The sequence below is a fragment of the Eimeria maxima genome, genomic scaffold, assembly GCF_000499605.1.
Source record: "Eimeria maxima Weybridge genomic scaffold, Emw_scaff189, whole genome shotgun sequence".
NCBI lineage: Eukaryota > Apicomplexa > Conoidasida > Eucoccidiorida > Eimeriidae > Eimeria > Eimeria maxima.
In genome coordinates this window covers 29,816-47,031 of record NW_013564793.1, presented here as the reverse complement: position 1 = coordinate 47,031, position 17,216 = coordinate 29,816, and the positions used below count along the sequence as shown (strand labels likewise).

Below are 17,216 nucleotides of genomic sequence, written 5' to 3'. Positions count from 1 at the left end.
TATATATAATCTGCTAATATCTTTGTAGCTAGCTAGCTATTATCTGTGTGGCTAGCTGGCTATATATCTTATTATTTATATATAAATCTAAATATATATATAAATATATATATTATCTGCTTAGCTAGCTAGCTATATGCTTGGCTAGCTAGCTAGCTATTCAGGTGCCTATACACCCCACCGCCTCCAGTTGGGGTCCTCATGGGCTTCTGAGGATTTTAGGAATAACTGCAGCGGATGGCTAGCTAGCCAGACGTAAAATGCTCTTCTTCTATAGCTAGCTAGCTAGCTAGCTAGCTAGTTAGCTACCTAGCTAACTAGCTAGCTAGATACGTACCTACCTGGCTAGCTAGCTAGCTAGCTAGCTAGTCTACCCTAGCCACCTCGTAGTCAGCTAGCCGTTGCCACCTGTTATTCAGCTAGCTAGCTAGCTAGCTGACTTAGGGAGGATACAATCAAATAAAGGAGCCACATACATAAAGAAGGGAAGAAAAATAAATAAATATTTCTTCCCTTGTTGTCTCCTCTTGCTGCTGAACAAAAGCTATTTATTAATAAGCGCAGCAGCAGCAGCAGCTGCCGCTGCTGCTGGTGTCTTAGCGGCTGCAGCAGGTGCTGCTCTGCAGCAGCAGCAACAACTGCTCCTTACCATGTAACTGTTGCCGTTGCTGCAGCAGCAGCAGCACCTGCTGCTGCTGCTGTTTCTTCCTTAATGCCCCTTGGGTGCTGTACATGGGGCGAAGGCACATCTTCTTTGCTGCAGCAGCAGCTTCTTGTTGCTGCAGCAGCAGCAGCAGCTTGTCTCCTTACTGCTGCAGCATCAGCAGCTTGTCTTCATGCTGCAGCAGTAGCAACTCCTTCCCTTGCAGCAGCAGCAGCAGCTTGTACCCTTGTAGCAGCAGCAGCAGCAGCTTATTTCCTTGCTGCTGCTGCTGCTGCTGCTGCTCCGTCCCTCATCCTATTTAGTCTCCCCTCTTGAATAGAGACTTCAATTTCTCTCTCTTGCTATGCGCACTCTTTCCTGTTGGTGTTGCTCCTCCTGCTGCTGCTCCTGCTGCAGCTTGTGCTGCTGCTGCAGGTGCTGCTGCTGCAGGTGCTGCTGCAGCAGGTGCTGCTCCGCCTTGCTGCTGTTGCGCCGCCTCGCCCTCCCTACAGGATCAGCGGAGGAGTTAACACAGCAGCAGCTCTTTAGTGTTTGCTATTAGGGTTTAGGGTTTGCAGTAACATATCCACAGCTTATGCTGCTTGCTAGGGTTTAGAGTATGCTAGGGTTTACAGGATGCTAGGGTTTAGAGGAAACTAGGGTTTAGTACACGTATGCGTAAGCAGCAGCAGCAGCAACGGGATTTATTTGTTCTTTATGGCGTGTTGCTAAACCCTAAACCCTAGCTGCATAGACATCGTGATAAAGGTGTTCTCCTAAACCCTAAACCCTAAAAACCCTAAACCCTAGGTGCAATAGGCATCATGACTATCTACTCCTAATCGGTTTGCCGTTTCTCCTTTTGTCAGCAAAAGTAGCGAATGCCTCTAAACCCTAAACCCTAAACCCTAAACCCTAAACCCTAATTTGAAAGTAACGCCATCTGTAAGAAAGAAAAATTGTCTTCGTTAAAATATAAGGAGAGAGTCTCTGTTGTTGTCTTATTTATTTGTTTTATTTATTTTATTCATTTATTTATTTATTTTATTTATTTATTTTATTTATTTATTTATTTAATCAATTAAAACAAGTGGGGACTTCACATTTACTTAGCCTTCCCCTGATTTGCCACGGCGGCAATCCTCTTCTGTACACATAACACACAAACCCTAAACCCTAAACCCTAAACCCTAAACCCTAATTCCTTAACCACACATGTATCCAGGGTCAGCAGCAACCAAAAAAAAAGCAACAAAACAGCAGTAACAAACAGAAGAAACAAGCACCCTCAACAGCAGCAGTAGCAGCAGCAAATAGCAGCAAAAAAAAAGCTATTTACCTTTACTTCTTCCTCATCAAGAAGATAGTACTTCTTAATAGGCTTAAGATGTTCATCTAATTCATAAACAAGAGGAACAGCCGTAGGAATATTCAATTCTAAGACATCTTCCTCAGACATTTTGTCTAAATGTTTTACTAAACCTCTAAGACTGTTGCCATGAGCTGCATGCACAAAGGAAGAAACACAAAAAGAAATTCATTAATTAATCATATTTATTTATTTATTTATTTATTTGTATTTATAAATATATAAAAAAAAATTTTTAAAAAGAAATTGAAAAAAAAACCTATAAACCCTAAACCCTAAACCCTAAACCCTAATTTTATAACTCCTTGTACTTACCAACAACCAAGACGTTCTGTCCAGCCAAGAGCGCAGGAGCGATCTCATCGAAGTAGTAAGGAAGGACTGCACACAAACCCTAAACCCTAAACCCTAAACCCTAATAAACCCTAAACCCTAGATATCCCCTTTCTTATACCCAGTAAGTGTACCGAATAACCCCTTGTTCGCTTCCTCCCATCCTGCCCTATAAACCCTAAACCCTAATAAACCCTTAAAAAGTATTTGAATAGAAGAAAAAAAGGGTTTAGGGTTTAGCTAACCTCTTTCTACTGTATCCTTAAGACACTCCGTAAGAGGCAATACCTCCTGAGGTAAATGTTTGTATTTTTCCTCAAATTTTGCATTCCTTTTGTCTTCGGGCTCAAGAGGGGGAGGAGGAACGGCGTAGGCGCGGCGCCATATTTTTACCTATATATATACATAAACCCTAAACCCTAATTAAACCCTAAACCCTAATTAAAGTATAGTAAATAGGTTATAAATATATAAAATAAAAGAGAAAGAGAAGAGATACACACAGAATATATTTATGTATATATATACATACAGTTGGTACTAAACGCTCATCATATATATTCTCTATAAACCCTAAACCCTAGATAACCCCTAAACCCTAATTACCTGTTCCTCGCCGTGCTTTGCTGCAGTCTCTGCCTTGTTTAATCCTTGCAGAGCACCATAGTGACGTTCGTTAAGTCTGTACACACCAATAGGAGACAAACCCTGAGGGTTTAGGGTTTAGAGTCTACCAAACCCTAAACCCTAATAGCTAAACAAACATACTTTGCACGGTAACCCGTGCATGCAACAAACACTCACAACAAAACACACACGCTACTGCTGCTGCTGCTGGTGTCGTTGTTGCTGTTGCTGCTGTTGCTGCAGTTCCTGCTGCTGCTGCTGCTGCTGCTTACCTCCATGTGTTCTTGATGGGGAGGTAGCACTGGTTGGAGTGCATCAAGACTGTCCAGCAGGTCTCGACAGCTCTATGAACAAACACAAACCCTAAACCCTAAACCCTAAACCCCAGAATCCAAACCCTAAACCCTAATCCAAACCCTAAACCCTAATTAGCAAGTACTACATCTAATAATGGGGTGTATGCGCACCTCTTCAAGACGCTGGTGTATGCGACGTCGAACTTCAAACCCTTGTCGCGGATCATATCTCCCGCCTCGCTGCACACAAACCCTAAACCCTAAACCCTAATCCCTAAACCCTAGAGAGGGAGAGAGTGACTGCAATGGCAAATCGCGGACGATAAACCCTAAACCCTCCAATAAACCCTCACAACCCTGCACCCCAACCGCTGCTGTTATAACCCTACAACCTGACCCCAAAACCCTAAACCCTAAACCCTAATTGGCACCTACCGGGCCTCCTTCAAACCGTGCTCAGAGAGGGGGACATCAGTCCAGCCAGTGAAGCGGTTTTCCTTGTTCCATGCGGACTCGCCTGAATACAAACCCTAAACCCTAAACCCTAAACCCTAAAACGCCTAAACCCTAGAAGGCATCAGGTCTCTGACGTGTGCGTGGATACGCCAGGAGTGCAAACACTAGCAGCAAACTCAACTCCCGAGCATGAGGAAGTCTAGCAGCAGGAAACAGTCGCAAACCCTAAACACTAAAACCCTAAACCCTAAACCCTAGCATCCCCCCATCAGCAAGAAGGGACCAGTTACAGGACAGGGGTAAGAGCGAGAGGCAAAGAATGCATCTTTCCTTAGCCGCACTCCTTAAACACTAAACACTAAAGCTAAACCGCTAAAGTACGGCTAAACCCTAAACCCTAAACACTAAACCCTAAACCCTAGAGCTAGACGCAGCCCTTGCGTGCAGCACACACCGTGGCGAACGAGGACGAGGTAGCGAGGAGCCATTTTTATTAGGGTTTAGGGAGAAAATAAAAGAAAAAATATATTTAAGAGTAGAGATAAGGACTCCAAAAAAAGATGTGGACCCTAAACCCTAAACCCTAAACCCTCAATGCACCCCAACACACGAACGCGGGCGGGGCAAGATCCGCCCACCTAAGCTCCGATCCCAGCCCCCAAACCCTAAACCCTAAACCCTAAGCACTAACCCTAAACCCTAGCACCTTAGCGGTGCCCCTTAAGTCCTTCAAAACATGTTTATTAAGACAAATTGACGACACTTCTAAGCGATGCACCTTAAACCCTAAACCCTAAACCCTAATAAGCTAATATTCCCCTTCCAGCGGCTGCAGCCCCCGTGTCCCCATAAATCTACCAATAATGCAATTTAAACCCCAAACACTAAACCCTAAACCCTAAACCCTAATCCATAATTGTTATATTTATTAGATAGTTGACGCGCCTATAAACCCTGTGTGTAAAACCCTAAACCCTCGATCTTGCATTGACTCTCCTTAGACTACCAATAGGCAAAAACGGGCTTCCTTAGAGGGTTTTATTAATTTTATTTATTATATTAATTATATTTTTAAATAAATATATAAAATAAATGGGGTTTTTCTCGACACTTAAACCCTAAACCCTCATTTCCTCTTCTTTTCCTCTTTTCTTCTTCCCCCCACAGCAATGTTTCGTAGCTACTTGCATTGACTACGGGGGGCTTAAAAGGAGCAAAATAAACAATAAATATATAAATAAATACATTAAAAAATAAATAATTAATTAATTATTAATTATATTTAGCAATTTTACCAATTTAAATCATTTATACACCTCAATTAACCCCTCGCGTCGCACTGATGCTGTGTGTGCGTGTATTCGTGTGTGTGCAAGTTAGTTAGTAACTACTAACTACGTAAACCCTAGAAGGGTTTAGGGTTTAGGGTTTACAACGAGTGTTTAGTTCTTATTTCCCCTTAAATATTATTAATTATTTATGAATGAATAAACAATAAAACATCAGCGAATATATATTAGTATTATTTAGTATTATTTATACATAAATAATAATATATATATACACTTCCTTACTATTTATACACGCCGTCTATTTATATATAATTAATGCATGCATGCATGCATGCATTAATTATACTTAATCATGAATTCATGCATGCATGCACGCATTCTCCCTTGCAGAAGGATAGCAATTAGTATTTATCTATAAAGTTGTGGTAATGCATGCATACAACCTCCCTCTTGTTAATGCATGCATGCATGCATACATGCATACATGTAAAAGAAAAACGCATGCATACTTTTGGGGCTGCACAACAGCAATTTGCAGCAACAAGATGTATATTTATGTATAATACAAGAAAAAAGATCCATTTATATTATTAACTAAGGGTAATATTAATTAGGTAAATAAAAGATTGTCTCCTCTATTTTTTTTTCTCCTTTATTTAATTGTCTCTATATAAGAGGAAATATAGCAAAAAAGGCAGAAGCAGCAGCAGCAGCAGCAGCAGCAGCAAAAGCTGCTGCTTCTACTCCTGCTGTTGCTGCAATAGCAGCGGAGATGAGGGTTTGGTGTTAGGGTTTATCCCTCTACAGGTCACCTATCTAGGGTTTACGGTTTTAGGGTTTGTGTCTCTACAGTCTACACCTGTAGGGTTTACGTTTCTAGGGTTTACGTCCTCTAGACACTGCTCACCTAAGACTAAACCCTAAACCCTAAACCCTAAACCCTAGGATGAGCAGCAGGAGCAAGAAAGGATTTACAGTTTCCTTAGAGTCTATACGCGGCGGAAAAAAAAAAGAGGGACCCGTAAGCCCTATACTTGAGGTCCCTAAACCCTAAACCCTAAATCCTAAACCCTTTTATGGTTTAGGGTTTAGGGTTTGTGAAATGTCGTCTAGCTACGAATCGTAATAGAGGCCATTCGCGGTGTACGTACACCTCACCATATAAATCCGTAAGTTTACGTTTATATGCATTAAGGAGTTGCTGCTGCTTCATACTAAAGAATAGTTGCTGCGGTTGCTGCATCAGTGCAGCAATATCCTGCTGCTGCTGCTGCTGCTGTTGCTGCTGCTGCTGCTGTTTTTGTATCTCTTTTAGCTGTCTTTCCCGCTGCACCAGCGCAGCAGCAGCAGCAGCAAACCATCGCTCTATTGACTGCCGCTGCACCTCAAAGGGAGATAAGGGTTTAGAGGTAAGAGGACCAGCAGAGGGAGAACTAACCCTTTTCCCCTTTTCTTTTGTTGCGAAGCTGCGTATACACCCCAATCCTGCTGCTTTTGCTGCTGTTGCTTTTGCTGCTGCTGCTGCTGCTGCTGGGCGTGCATACACCCCACACGAAGACAAAGAAGAGGTTAGCAAACCCTTAGAACAAAAAAATGAACTCAACAACACGTTACTGGCCATCGCCACAAACCCTAAACCCTAAACCCTAAACCCTTTAGTCAGGGAGTACCAACGAGTTGCAGTACCCGCCATCAGGTGTGTCTTCATACAATACAGAGGAGAAGGCTCCTCTATGCAGCTCAATAATTAGGGTTTGGTGTCCAGGGTTTAGGGTTTAGGGTTTACGGGTTGCAACGGTCGATCAGCTTCTTCGGTCCGCCGTCATGTCGTCGGCATGCGGCCGTGCAGACGGCAAACCCGAAACCCTAAACCCTAAACCCTAAACCCTAATTTACAGACATACTTATTCCATCATTAGGAACACACAAAAACGAACAAAAGAGAACCCAAGATATGCAACTAGCTCTACAAGCAAAGATCGACTGCAGCAGCTGCAGCAGCAGCAGCACAGCCGCTGCTGCTGCTGCTGCTGCTGCTGCTCTTGAGGTTGGGGCTGAGTGTTCCTATGGTGGGGTTGTTGTATTTCTTCTAACATCTCCTTTTTGTCCTACTGCAGCAAATGTTGCCATTTATTTAGCATTTGTTTTGAGGTGTACATACACCTGAATCCTTAAGAAGAAGGCGGTGAACCGCAGCAGCTGAGACAGCTGCTAGGGTTTAGGGTTTAAGGCTTATTAGGGTTTATTAGGGTTTATTAGGGTTTAGGGTTTAGGGTTTTTAAGGGATTACCCTAGATTTTTAGATTTAATTATTCTTCTTGATCACCGCATGCGCGACCAAGGGGTCGCCTTCACCCTTCTCTCCGTTTCTTCGGGGGTTTAGGGTTTAGGGTTTTAAGGGTTTAGGGTTTAGGGTTTAGGGTTTATGACAATGCCGTACCCTTCACGGCCTGCAGAGGCACACAGGCCTCTTTCTTTATTAGGTAGATTTCCTCACCCTGTTGGGGTATATGGACAGCATCCTCCTGCAATAGTTACACAAGTTGATTCCTTCGAGTCCGCTACTGCTCATCGCCTACGCGGTAAACCCTAAACCCTAAACCCTAAACCCTAACTAAACCCTAATCCCCACACCGTAGCCACAAGAACTCACCAACAAAGAGCAGCTGTATAACACAACTCTCTCTCGGTTTCAAGGTGCCATCGTGCTATTTGCTGTTTAGGGTTTAGGGTTTAGGGTTTCGGGCCTAGGGTTTAGGGTTTAGGGTTTGGTGAATTGCGCAGTGTTACACTTTTTGGATGAGAAGTTTGGACTCGATTCTTCTACAAACCCTTCGGTGCTGCGGGCTGCATCATCGACCCCAGCAGCAGCAGCAGTAGCAGCAGGAAATGACGCAGGAGCAGGAGCAAAGCCCCTGTATATACAGCTGGAAGAAATGCTGCAGGAGGGAGGACTTATGCTGCCTCTTGCTGCAGCAGCAACAGCAACAGAGCAGCAACGAAGAGAAGTAGCAGAAAGGGATGCAATGTCTCACTTCGCTCTCCGTGTCGCGTAAACCCTAAACCCTAAACCCTAAACCCTAGCCTTCCATACAACGACCCGCACTCTATAAACCCTAAACCCTAAACCCTAGAGAAGCAGTAAATAACCCCAGTGATCCCACGCGCTTCTGAAGGGAAATTTTCCCGTTGCTTCTCCACCGCTAGGGTTTAGGGTTTAGGGTTTAGGGTTTGAGTTGTCTGCTCCGCAGATTCAGCAGAGATCGCGACAAGCAACGATGGTTAGTGCTGCAGGAGTCTCGTCTATTCATGTACCGATTCGGTAAACCCTAAACCCTTCACGAGTTCTAAACCCTAAACCCTAAACCCTTAAACTTGTAAACCCTCAATTCAGACCTCTCTTTTCCTTCCTTTGTTGGCTTCTATGCTGCATTGCTGTGAAACTAGTGTCTAGGGTTTAGGGTTCTGAGGGTTTAGGGTTTAGGGTTTGAAGACGAGGGTCTGCATGCAGATAGACTCTGTGCATTTCGTGGTCTAGAGGATGGATCGCAGAGTTTGCTGTCCAATTTCCTGCAGCAAGAAGGCCTTAATTATGCATGCGTAAGAAACGAGGGTTTAGGGTTTAGGGTTTAGGGTTTGAGGTTTAGAATTGGGGTTTAGCGTTCTAAGGGTTTAGGGTTCCCCCATTGGAGCATCAAACTTTAAATATTATCAAGACAAACAGTACCTGGATCCCTGCCAAGGATATATAAAAATTCAAGGGTTTAGGGTTTAGGGTTTAGGGTTTAGGGTTTGTGCACAGATTCAACGCCCACGAGACCCTGTCGCGGGTTCAGCATTGGATAAGTTATGGAAAACAGCCACGGGCTTCTTTAGGGCAAACCTTGCTCAACAAGTTCAACATTTATACCTCGTAAACCCTAAACCCTAACTAAACCCTAAACCCTACCTAAACCCTAGCTGTCCTAAAGTCGTTAGGGTTTATTCGTCCTTGACCCAGGGTTTGAGGATTTCGCAACCCTGAACAAAGCGTTGTCTCCCTCCAAACAAATTTAAAGGTTTAGGGATTAGGGTTTAGGGTTTAGGGTTTGGATTGGGGTTTGACCTTCAGGTCCCTTGCTTCCCTGATGCCGGCCCGCTGGTCAGGAACCGTCGAGTGTATATTCAAAGTACGGACTCATTACCCAGGGTTTAGGGTTTAGGGTTTAGGGTTTAGGGTTTATACTGGGTCACTTCTGTGTGCATCCCTGAGACGTAGCTCGTTTTGCGCACCTACAAACAAAGAATTAGGGTTTAGGGTTTAGGGTTTGTCTGCAGATATGATGGCTTACGTGCCTGAATTCGAGCTGGGTACTGTTATCTGCGGAAGGCTACGGTGGGTTGTCGGCATACAGCAAACCCTAAACCCTAAACTCTAAACCCTTTTAAGGGTGGAAGACCCTTCTGGAAATAGTGTTTAGTGTTTAGGGTTTAGGGTTTGGTTGCGGTGTCTGCAGAACTGCCATGAACAATTCCTTTGAGTTGCTTGAAGGACGTCAAGCTACTCTGCAGGTGCGTGTACACCCCAAACCCTTAATCGGTAGTCTGTTCTTGAGGGTTTATGCTTTGGAGTTTAGGGTTTAGGGTTTAGGGTTTAGGGTTTCTGCGCAGAACACCATCCTTTCGGACTCGCGAGTAGGGAAGCTACTAAGCGCTGCGCCAAATGTCTACCTGGGTGAGTCTCTGCCAAGGGTTTAGGGTTTAGGGTTTAGGGTTTGGAGTTGGGGTTTGTAGGTGGAGCGGTGCTGCTGAGGGTTAAGACAGCAGAGTTTAGGGTTTAGGGTTTAGGGTTTAGGGTTTGTGTTTAGGACGAGACTTCAACAACAACGCCGTCAAGAGTACAGAAGAACGGCTGACACCCCAATTGATAAAACAAGTTCGCCGCAAACCCTAAACCCTAAACCCTAAACCCTCGCAGCCTCCGTGTGGAGACAAATAGGCACAGAGTTTGGTTGCTTCTCGTTCTTCGTCTTGGGTTTTGCCTGGGGTTTAGGGTTTAGGGTTTGGTGTTGAGGGTTTGCAGGTATTCAAGGACTCCTTTCCTCCTTGCATGCGCCGCCTATATGAGAGCTACCTGTAAGACCAAAGCCCTAAACCCTAAACCCTAAACCCTAATTATAAGTTCCTTTTAGAACGTGATAAAGGGCCCAGTCTATGTTGCTGCTGCCGCTGCTGCTGTTGCTGCAACTCCTGCTGTTGTTGCTGCTGCTGTTGCTGCAGGGCGGAGCACCATCTACGTCACGGCGGCCGCATGCAGTTGTGGCTCTTCTTCAAGGTGAGCAGCAGCAACAGCAGCAGCAGCAACAACAACAGCAGCAGCAGCAACGATAGCAGTTGTTTCCCCGAGGGTTTTAAGGCTTGTCTAGGGTTCAGGGTTTATCTAGGGTTTAGGGTTTAGGGCTTTGTTTCAGGGAGCGGGAATGACCCTCGAAGAAAATCTTCAATTCAATAGACAGATGTGGCGAGAGCCACAAAAGTTTGAGAAAGAGTAAACCCTAAACCCTAAACCCTAGCTAAACCCTAAACCCTAAACCCGAGAACTCAAACACAAACCTAAACCCTAAACCCTAAACTGTATAGCTGCAGCGAGTATCTGCGTTGGTTGAGTAACGTGTGCAGTGCTTGATGACGCTTGCATGCAAAGAACGAGGGTTTTTAGGGTTTAGGGTTTAGGGTTTAGGGTTTATGCACAGGCATGCATACAATATTAGACATATGTACGGTCTTGAGGGGAAAAGAGCGAATTATGCGCCATTAAGATGTTCGCAGATAATCAGTGGAGCTGTCATTGGGGTAAACCCTAAACCCTAAACCCTAAACACTAGTTGCTGATCAGACAGAGGTCTCCACTGCACAGCTGCATTCACTCTCACCATCATTACCACCAGCAAGCACAGCAGCACAAGCACCACAAGCAGCAGCAGCAACAGCACCAGCAAGCCCAGCGCAATGCCCGCACTAAACCCTAAACCCTAAACCCTAAACCCTTGTTGTTTGCGAGCTCAGCACCCCGGCACAGGAGATGCTCACGGCTGTCCATTCAAAAGTTTTGATATAAAAAGGCTTCAGAGGCTTCTTGAAGGATGGGGACTAAATTGTATCCAAACCCTAAACCCTAAACCCTAATTTCGAACCCCTAAACCCTAAACCCTAATTTCAAAACCCTAAACCCCAATAATTTTTCAGCATGTACCGTGCCTACGCTTGCTTTCCGTCTTTGAGTGCTTTACTACCCCCCAAACCCTAAACCTTAAACCCTAGTTTATTACCAAACCCTAAACCCTAAACCCTAATTTGTGTATTTTTTTTTTCTTTGCAGATAAGCAGGTGCGGCCTGTGCTGCAATTAGCAGAGAAAGGCGACTACCAACTTGCATGCAAAGAATTCTATACACAAACACATCTTGGTAGTTCAGGTATATATTCTCCTGCTGCTGCTGCTGCTGCTGCTGCTGCACCTTGTGCTACTGTTGCTGCTGCTGCACCTACTGCTGCTGGTCTACTAGTACTACGACTACTAGTACTGCTACAATTCATCTCAAAGGAACTTTGCTGCTGTTGCTGCTGCTGCTGCTGTTGTTGCTGCTGCTGCTGCAGGTGATGATGTGGGTAACCACCCCAATGCATTCTTTGCTGCTTCGCGGCGATTCTCTGCAGCAACAGCAGCAGGAGGTCCTGCTGCTGCTGCTGCTGCTGCTGAGAAAGCAAAGCAGGCTGCCGCAGCAGAAGAGGCGGGCACACAAGACACTGAAATGCTTCCTTAGAACCGCATGCTGGCTGCAGCAACTGCAGCAGTAGCAGCGAGCTGCTGCAGCAAGTGCTGCAGCAGCACAGGGAAGTTGTCCCGGACCAACTCTTTTTCTTCAATCAGTTACTATACGTACCACCGCACCGCTAGCTAGCTAGCTAGCTGTCTATATACCTATTTAGCTAGCTAGGTGGCTAGCTAGCTGTCAATCTAGCTAGGCAGCTTAGGCGCCTGTCTATGTATATACCTAGCTAGCTGTCTATATATTTACCTAACTAGCTAGCCGTCGCTATATTTAGCTAGCTAACTAGCTAGCTGTGTCTATATTCAGCTAGCTACCTAGCTAGCTAGCTAGCTAGGTGCGTGTATATTTAGCTAGCTAGCTAACCGCCTTGCCAGCGATGGACTTGGGGAAAAAGTGTTGATGCTAACGGCCTGCACGCTGCAAGGCCTCCGCAGCAAGCGGGGCAGCTAGCTGGCTAGCTAGCTATATAGCTAGCTAATTAGCTAGCTGTTTAGCTAGCCAGCTGTTTTGCTAGCTGGTTTGCTAGCTGTTTAGCTAGCCATATGCTTAATGTGCGGGACTAGGGGGGCGCGGGCTCTGCCCACAAAAAAAGCAAGTAGGTAGCTAGCCAGCTAGCTAGCTAGCTAGCTAGATAGCTAGCTAGATAAAAATAGCTGGCTAGCTAGCTAGCTAGCTAGCTAGCCAGATAGCTAGCCAGAAGCAGGTACCCGCCCCTTACAGGCAGCAAACGGGAGACAGCAGAGGCTGCCTACCCCAAATATAGGAATCTATATATATAATAATATAATTAGCTAGCTAGCTAGATAGCTAGCTACCTAGCTAGCTAGCATACGGCTAGCTAGCTAGCCGTAGTCAATAATGAATAAACTTGCGGCTACCTTCATCCTTAGCTACAACAGGGGGACCAACACCTCCAAGTCTGCTGCCTGCCCTTATCTTGTCTCCTGCTGCCTGCAGCAGCAGCACCATAAATATACACCAAGAGTACCCTTGGCTAGCTAAATATATATACATATACCTAGCTAGCTATCTGTTTGGTTAATTACCTGATTGTGCGTCGGGGGTGAAGGGGATGGGGTGGTGTATTTTTTAGCTAGGGTTTAGGGTTTAGGGTTTAGGGTTTACCACCGAAAATTCAAACTCCTGTGGGGCCTCAAAGATAAGAACAATTGTACTCCCCAATCGGAATTCTCCCACATGCGATCCAACGCCAAAATGTAGGGGCTTATCTGCAAAAAAAAAAAAAAAGGGTTTAGGGTTTAGGGTTTGAGGGTTTAGGGTTTGAGGGTTTAGGGTTTATGATAGTCTGGAGATGGGAGGATATATATAACCCTATACTAACGGTTTGACCATTATGGCAACTTGCTAGGGTTTAGGGTTTAGGGTTTGGGGCAATTCTAACGTTTAAGATACAATCTATTAGGGTTTAGGGTTTAGATCTAGCGGTGGTTTAGGGTTTAGGGTTTACCCAAATATGTGCGGATGTCTACATCGCCCCCAAGATGCCTCAGCACAACACGGTCTTGATTTGTCCTTAAATCCTGAATAATAAACCCTAAACCCTAAACCCTAAACCCTAGAAACCCTAAACCCTTATATAGTGTAGATAAGGAAAAGCTCCTGAATAAGAAAATCGCTTATGCTCACCCCTGCTGCAGTAGCAGGATTAGGTAGGTAGGGTTTAGGGTTTATCTAGGGTTTAGGGTTTACGGGCTCTTTCTCAAGACGAATATTCCCAACATTGCATGCAGCAACAGCAGCAATATGCAAACCCCCGCCAATCCAACTGCCGCTAAGAATTATACGTTCTTGTACACTGAATATGTCCTGAACACAAACCCTAAACCCTAAACCCTAAACCCTAAAAATTGCAGTCTGGGTCGTCTAAGGAGCGCGCTAACTAGCGCCATCTGGCCACCCCAAAACCCTAAACCCTAGAAAACCTTAAAAAATCCCAAACCCACGCCCTTAACCCGAGAAAACCCTAAACCCTAGAAAACCCTAAACCCTAAACCCTAAACCCTAAACCCTAAACCCTAGACTGACATTGAATTTAGCAAGGAAGGATCTGAATACAGGTAGACACTCTCCATGCATATGTCTTCGCACTGTTTGCGTAAAATCGCAAGGAGCGTGAAAATGATGGTAGTAGTGCGGCGCCAGGTGCAGCACGCAGTACATTAACTGCAGCAGCAGCAGCAGCAGCAGCAGCAGCAGCAGCAGAACACGCAGCAGCACAAGCAGAAAAAGATAAAATGAAGGGGACTAAGTAGGAGGTCAAGCAGCAGCAGCATTAACAGCAGAGGAACAATACAAACCGCAGCAGCAGCAGCAGCACAAAAGCAGCAGCAGCAGATGCACAAAACGAGCAGCAGCAGCAGCAGCAGCAGCAAAATACTAGCAGCAGCAGCAGAAGCAGCAGAACAACACACTACCAGCAGCATCAGCACAAGCAGCGCAACAAGATCAGCAGCAGCTGCAGCACAAAAAGAGCAGCATCTGCATGTGCAGCAGCAGGACAGCACGCCCAGCAGCAGCACCATCAACAGCAACAACAACAGCAGCAGCAGCAGCAGCAGCAACAGCAGCAGCAGACCTTATTGTTATTATTTATTTGAGGGTTTATACCAAGAAAACCCTTCAAGCTATAAGTCGCTCCCTTTACTTGGGGAACGCGATCCCCTTCTACTGTACCCAATATCGATACCGTACAGTCACACGGGCTCACCTGCATACAAACCCTAAACCCTAAACCCTAAACCCTAAACCCTAAACCCTAAACCCTAAACCCTAAACCCTAAAAAATCCTAAACCCTAAAAAAATCTTAAACCCTAAAAAATCGGATAAAAAAAGGAGGGTTTGTACGAAACACAAAAAATGGGGGAAAAACAATTCTAAACCCTAAACCCTAAACCCTAAACCCTAGAGTACCATTGCAAAAGGAGATAAATCCATGATTTCTCTTGCTTTATCCCTTAATGTACGACAAAATAAATCGCCAAAAGATTCATAAGCCTCCAATGGATATCTGCTGTCTGCTGCTGCTGCTGGCTGCATGCATATACACACAACAAAACCACAAATTAGGGTTTAGGGTTTAGGGTTTACAGATTAGGGTTTAGGGGGGCTGTGGAGCTGAGGAAGCGAGCGGTAAAACCACCGCCGCAGTGGCAAACGGTGCCGCTGCATAATCCAACAACCACGAATTAGGGTTTAGGGTTTATAATGAATTAGGGTTTAGGGTTTATTACCTGTAAATGAAGAAAAATTGACATTAATAAAGGTCGTAAAGATACAGGAATTCGCCAAGCCATCAATCGACCCAATAAACGAGAACGGGCCCTCCCAAACACTAACCGTAAACAAAATAGCTGCGTATACACCCCAAAACCCTAAACCCTAAACCCTAAACCCTAAACCCTAAAAACCCTAAATCCAAGATAGGAAATAATATATCATACAATAAAAATCCTAAACCCTAAACCCCAAATCTTAAACACTAATGCCCAAACCCTACAAAAATCCAAAAACCCTAAACCCTCTATGTCTTAAACCCTATATATATCTTAAACCCTAAACCCTAAACCCTAAACCCTAAACCCTAAACCCTAAACCCTAAATCTTGAGGGCGAGAACGAGCCCTTGGAAATAAAAGGTAGGCAAAACAGCTGCGCGTACACTCCAAACCCTAAACCCTAAACCCTAAACCCTAAATCCTCGATGGCGGCCGCGCGATTATTCCAAATCCAATTCGAAGGTAAAACATTTGCGCTTCCACCCTAAACCCTTGAACCAAAACCCTAAACCCTAAACCCTAAACCCTAAACCCTAAACCCTAAAAAACCCTAAAAACGCCAAAAAACCTTGCCAGACCTCCAAAAAGGGCAGAAATTTCGGGAAACCCTAGTTAAACCCTAAACCCTCGAATTAGAAAACCCTAAACCCTAAATAAGTGTTTATAAATACCTTATTAGGTGATTGTACATCTGCATGATTGCCAGTAAGATGAATAGCTTCCTTGAATTTATTTGCAGCTACCCATGATAAACAACCACTTGTTGCAATCGCCAATGATAAACTTCTGCTGCATCGCCAACGAAATGATAAAAAATTCACACCACGCACCATTATTACTGCTGCTGCTGCTGCTGCTGCTGCTGTTGCTGCTGCTGTTGCTGTTGATGCTGCTGCTGCTGGTGCTGGTGGTTGGGGTGGGGATGCTGATGGCGGTCGTGGTTGGTGGGGTGGTGCTGCTGCTGCTGCTGTTGATGGTGGGGGTCGTAACAGGTATGCTGTGTTCGTAAGAGATTTGTTGCTGCTGCTGCTGATGGTGCTGCTGCTGTTGTTGCTGCTGCCGTTGTTGTTGCTGCTGCTGCTGCTGCTGGTGTTGGTTGTAAGAGATGTGTTAATGCTATTGTTGCTGCTGTTGCTGCTGTTGCTGCTGTTCGGGGGCTTGTTGCAGGTGCTACTGCAGCAAATAAGCCTTTCTCCCCTTCAAATAGTATTGTTGTTTGTGCTGCTGCTGCTAGACTAAGACGGCTGCAGCAGCTGCTGCTGCAGTTGCTGCTGCAAGTAAGCTAGACGGGAGCTGTCTGTGGCCCCACTGCTGCAGCAGCGAGGCATACGAGCAGCAACAGCCAAGGATAAACAAAGAAATGCTGCTGCAGCTGGGCTGTTGCTGCTGTTGCTGCTGCTGCAGCTGCTATTGTTGCTGTTGCTGCTGTTGCAGCCACCGTTGCTGTAGCTGCTGCTGCTGCTGCTGCTGCTGCTGGGGAGACACCCAGCAGCAACACACATCCAGACTAAATGAAAAAACACGCCAAAGAGTCAACTCGATAAATTCTTCGAGTTAGGGTTTAGGGTTTAGGGTTTAGGGTTTAGGGCTCGCTACGGCGGGTCTGTATGTGGTTCCCGCGGCACAACACCGCAGGCAGCAGCAGCAGCAGCAGCAGCAGCAAGCAACAACCCAATTATATATTATTTATAATCAAATTATCTGCTTAATAGCAGCAGCAAAAGCATAAAATGTTCTAGCAGCAGATTGCTGTGGTCTGGCGGCGAGTAGCAGCAGCCGCAGCCGCAGCAGCTGCTGCTGCACAGCAGCAGCCGCAGCAGCAGCCGCAGCAGCTGTAGCTCTAGTAGCAGCAGCAGCTGCTGCTGCTGCTACAACATTTGAGTTCTGCATGCATTGCAAACAGCAGCAGCAGCATTAGCAGCAAATCATCAATTTATTTTCTTCTTTTATTTGTGTCTATTGGTGACACCAGAAACCCAGAAGACGCAGCAGCAGCAGCAGCAGCAGCAGCAGCAACTGCAGCAGCAGCAGCAGCAGCAGGAGGAGGTGTATATATCCCATCAAGCAGCAGCAGCAACAACAACAAGTGTATA

General features: G+C 45.3%; 3 protein-coding genes across 3 annotated transcripts; 1 reads left to right on the top strand and 2 right to left on the bottom strand.

The window, feature by feature from the left end:
• Nucleotides 1–962: 962 nt before the first annotated feature.
• EMWEY_00020560 (phosphoglycerate mutase 1, putative) lies at nt 963–4,212 on the bottom strand (the record flags this gene model as incomplete). Its single annotated transcript, XM_013480402.1, has 10 exons — nt 963–1,149; nt 1,753–1,790; nt 1,983–2,146; nt 2,328–2,393; nt 2,591–2,738; nt 2,952–3,027; nt 3,245–3,316; nt 3,440–3,508; nt 3,704–3,785; nt 4,179–4,212. The coding sequence occupies 10 exons, from the start codon at nt 4,210–4,212 to the stop codon at nt 963–965; spliced, it is 936 nt and encodes a 311-aa protein (XP_013335856.1).
• A 2,758-nt stretch (nt 4,213–6,970) lies between these two features.
• Nucleotides 6,971–11,818, top strand: EMWEY_00020550 (DNA primase, large subunit, putative; the record flags this gene model as incomplete). Its single annotated transcript, XM_013480401.1, has 16 exons — nt 6,971–7,085; nt 7,437–7,598; nt 7,801–8,068; nt 8,268–8,338; nt 8,528–8,616; nt 8,819–8,929; nt 9,128–9,185; nt 9,334–9,391; nt 9,513–9,567; nt 9,667–9,730; nt 9,864–9,931; nt 10,079–10,131; nt 10,276–10,330; nt 10,467–10,543; nt 10,749–10,816; nt 11,652–11,818. The coding sequence occupies 16 exons, from the start codon at nt 6,971–6,973 to the stop codon at nt 11,816–11,818; spliced, it is 1,539 nt and encodes a 512-aa protein (XP_013335855.1).
• A 1,466-nt stretch (nt 11,819–13,284) lies between these two features.
• EMWEY_00020540 (phosphatidylserine decarboxylase proenzyme, putative) lies at nt 13,285–15,956 on the bottom strand (the record flags this gene model as incomplete). The annotated part of the gene is made up of 8 exons (XM_013480400.1): nt 13,285–13,368; nt 13,538–13,654; nt 13,874–13,935; nt 14,456–14,555; nt 14,760–14,879; nt 15,080–15,199; nt 15,443–15,496; nt 15,954–15,956. The coding sequence occupies 8 exons, from the start codon at nt 15,954–15,956 to the stop codon at nt 13,285–13,287; spliced, it is 660 nt and encodes a 219-aa protein (XP_013335854.1).
• Between the last annotated feature and the right edge of the window lie 1,260 nt (nt 15,957–17,216).